Genomic DNA, 3,292 nt, shown 5'->3' with positions numbered 1-3,292 from the left:
TCCATTGGCGGGGAAACTTTTTAACTATTTTCTAATTTTTTATGCCTCATTCTTTTCAAACAAAATAATAGTTATTATTTGAAAAAAAAAAGGGAACATAAATCATCTGCTGTCACTTTATGACGGTTAACCAAACAACATTAAAAAATATGCTGTTGAAAACATCACCGCAAATTTCAAATCTGCCAGCACGCCATGAACGACTTCATGAGTGCTATGAAATTTCATTCACAAGAAACTAGCTTGAAAGCAAACCGAGCTTGCACGCAACCACTTGTTGCTCTGCTGGTTCATTCATCGTGAAAAGAATGAACCACTCGAATTCACCGCTCCGCAGCAACCGTTGCCTCCAGCGCAAAACAAAACCATCACAAACGAATGACGCTGATGAATGAACGTTCGGTCATTCACTCGCGACAAGTGCCCGATTCATTCGATGCAATGTGTTGGTATGTTTTGGTTCAGCCGTCTAACCACGCTGGTTATTTTAATTGGCTTGTGGGGAGAGTGAATCACGATTCAAACTCGTTTTTTTTTGTTTTGCGCGTCGCAACTGTTTCCAGGCATCGTTTCAGTGGCAGCATTTTCCATTCGAGTAGTTTTAACTTGGCACTTGTTTTCCCTCGCGAGGGTGAAAACTGTCAAAAGATGTTCGTAAGTTGCGATTAAATGGAGGTCTGATCAAGTTTTAAGGCTCGCGTCGCGTTAAATTTTCGATTTGTCAATGCGTGCTACGATTGGTTCGGAAAATGCTTGCTGGCATTATATTGGCACTGGTTGGGGCTTGCGCGGGGCAGCAGCTGTTGGACTCGCGGTGCTACCTGGAGCAGGGTGGGTCGGCGGAGAACTTTTTGGCAAGTGAAAATGTCGCTGTGGGGGCGGTGCTCGGTACGCTGGGCATCAACGGAGACCCGTTACGGGATATTAGCTTGTCGTTGCGGGAGAAGGACTCTCCGGTGACGATTTCGGAGAAGAAGCTGATCTTGAGCAAGCCGTTGGACAAGGAGGGCATCAGTGGGCCGTCGTCGGTTTACGTGAACGTGATTTGCGATCGGAGGATGAGCGACGACCCGAGCTTTCTAATTCCGGTTAATATCAGGGTGATTGACGAGAATGACAATTCGCCGCAGTGGATCGGGGGTCCGTACTCGGCCAATGTGTCGGAGGTGACTATTGTTGGGACGCGGATATTGCAGGGGGTGCGGGCTGTTGATCTAGATCAACCTGGTCCGTACTCGACGATCGAGTACCAGGTGCTTCCGGGGCAGCATTCCCACTTTGTGGCGTTCGTTTCACCGCTGGAGGGAGTGCTGGTATTGAAGCAGGAGTTGGACTTTGAAACGTCGAGGAAGTTTACGGTCAAGTTGCGTGCGCAAGATCAGGGATCACCGCCGCGGTATTCCGATACAAGCTTCACGATCATCGTGCAGGATGCTGACGATCAGAATCCAAAATTTAGTCGGGATGTTTACCAGAGTACGTACTGTGGAATGCCAGGGGAGATCGACCTGCACGTTCAACCGGAGCCGATACGAGCGTTCGATCAGGACTACGGAATCAACGCGTCGTTGACCTACTCGATCGTACCGTCGGCGGTGTCGACCTTCTTCACGATAGAGCCTCGAAAGGGTACGCTACGAGCTAGGGATTCCAACACCACCAACGGGATCACGTTGGTCATCAAAGCTACCCAGAATGACAACGCTGATCGGTACGCCCTCAGCACGGTGATCGTGTCCTGTCCAACGGCAGTCCCTCGAACCAACATTGAACCGACAACTCCACGCTTGGTCTACCGAGCCACCGTCAAGGAGAACTTCCCTCTCGGGCACTCAATCCTAAACCTCGGCCTTAACAAGGAAGCCCTCAACTTCAAGTACACGATCGTCAACGAAGCCGAACGCCAGTGGTTCTCCGTCGACAACAAGTTCAACATCATCCTGATCAAAGCCCTGGACTACGAATCCAACCGAAACCACAAATTCACCGTGGAACTGTTCGACAACTCCAAGCTTCTCGCCACCGCCGAAATCTTCATCGAAGTCACCGACGTCAACGACTGGGATCCACGCTTCCGCAAGCCCCAGTACGTCTTCACAGCAGACAACGCCGACCAAATCCAGTCCCCCGTCCTGCTCGGCATCGTCGAAGCCGCCGACGGCGATCCCAACGACGTCCTCACCTACTCGATCCACGGTGAGGAAGCAAACCTCTTTTCCGTCGACTCCCGCGGCGGAATATGGCTCAAGCGCAATCTTACCCACAAAAACGCCCTCAACCTGTTCCTAACCGCGTCCGATTCCGGCAGCCCCCCGAAACGAACCACCGTCCCGCTTCAAATCCGCTTCCCCAACGCCAAATCCACCACCTCAGCCGGCTGGACCCCCACCATCATCGGGCTTCTCGCCATCGCCGTCGCGATCCTCACCCTAACCGTCCTAGCCCTGTACATCTACCGGCTCTTCGCCAAACCCAAAACCACGATCAACACCCCACTGACCAACCCGCGGTCAACGCGGCACGACGCCACCATGATCGCGCCCAACTCGCGGGACGCCAGCTCGATCGCGGACTCCGACAAGGGCTCGTCCTACTCGGCCATCATCCGGGACATTGTGATTGGAGCCCAGCAGCGGAGCAACATCCCCGGGAACCTGATCGGCCACATGGAGGACAACAATCCGATGATGGCGGACGGGCACGGCGTGATTCAGCAGTCTTGTGCCCATCCAGCGTCGCAACAGGTCAGGGATAGGTCGAATTCGTACTGGGGGAATGCCGAGGTGGTCACCGTGAAGGACGAGAGCGACTCGGAGAACAACTTGACTGTTTACTTTTAGCGTGTAGAATCCTCTGAGACGTAAAATAGCTAGAAAGCAGACTGTAACGTTTTTGACCTTTATACAAAGATAACATTTTTATACAAAGTTTACAGAATCAGCATCAACTTTTGTTGAGTTGTGATTTCCGCACGCAATGTGTTCAAAACACATTGTAATACACCGAGACTTAGTTATAAGATAAACAGCGCATTCCCTGCCCAGTAGTAGTGCATTGAAAGCAATCCCCCCCTGAAACGATTTCGAGGAGAAAAAGCTCGTACCAAATAATGCTTGTTCCGTCCAAACCCTATACTGTGAAATTCTCCCCAAAGAATTTATTTTGTAATACCCTTCTTTTTTGTTATGTTGTTTACTTCCAACTTTTTGCGTACTTATTTATTGTAAAATAACGAACAAATCATACCAGTGTAAGTTGTAGTTTAAAATGAATAAAATCAAACTTTATTGAC

The 3,292-nt window shown here is 50.2% G+C and overlaps 1 protein-coding gene across 1 annotated transcript; it reads left to right on the top strand.

Annotated features, from left to right (window-relative positions):
- The first annotated feature begins 517 nt into the window (after positions 1-517).
- On the top strand, positions 518-3,292 carry LOC120425158 (cadherin-89D). The gene has a single exon (XM_039589588.2). The coding sequence runs from the start codon at positions 750-752 to the stop codon at positions 2,838-2,840; it is 2,091 nt and encodes a 696-aa protein (XP_039445522.1). The 5' UTR covers positions 518-749; the 3' UTR covers positions 2,841-3,292.

Source organism: Culex pipiens, chromosome 1, assembly GCF_016801865.2.
Source record: "Culex pipiens pallens isolate TS chromosome 1, TS_CPP_V2, whole genome shotgun sequence".
NCBI classification, from domain to species: domain Eukaryota; kingdom Metazoa; phylum Arthropoda; class Insecta; order Diptera; family Culicidae; genus Culex; species Culex pipiens.
The sequence above is the reverse complement of the archived record's forward strand: the minus strand, read 5'-3'. Positions and strand labels throughout refer to the sequence as shown.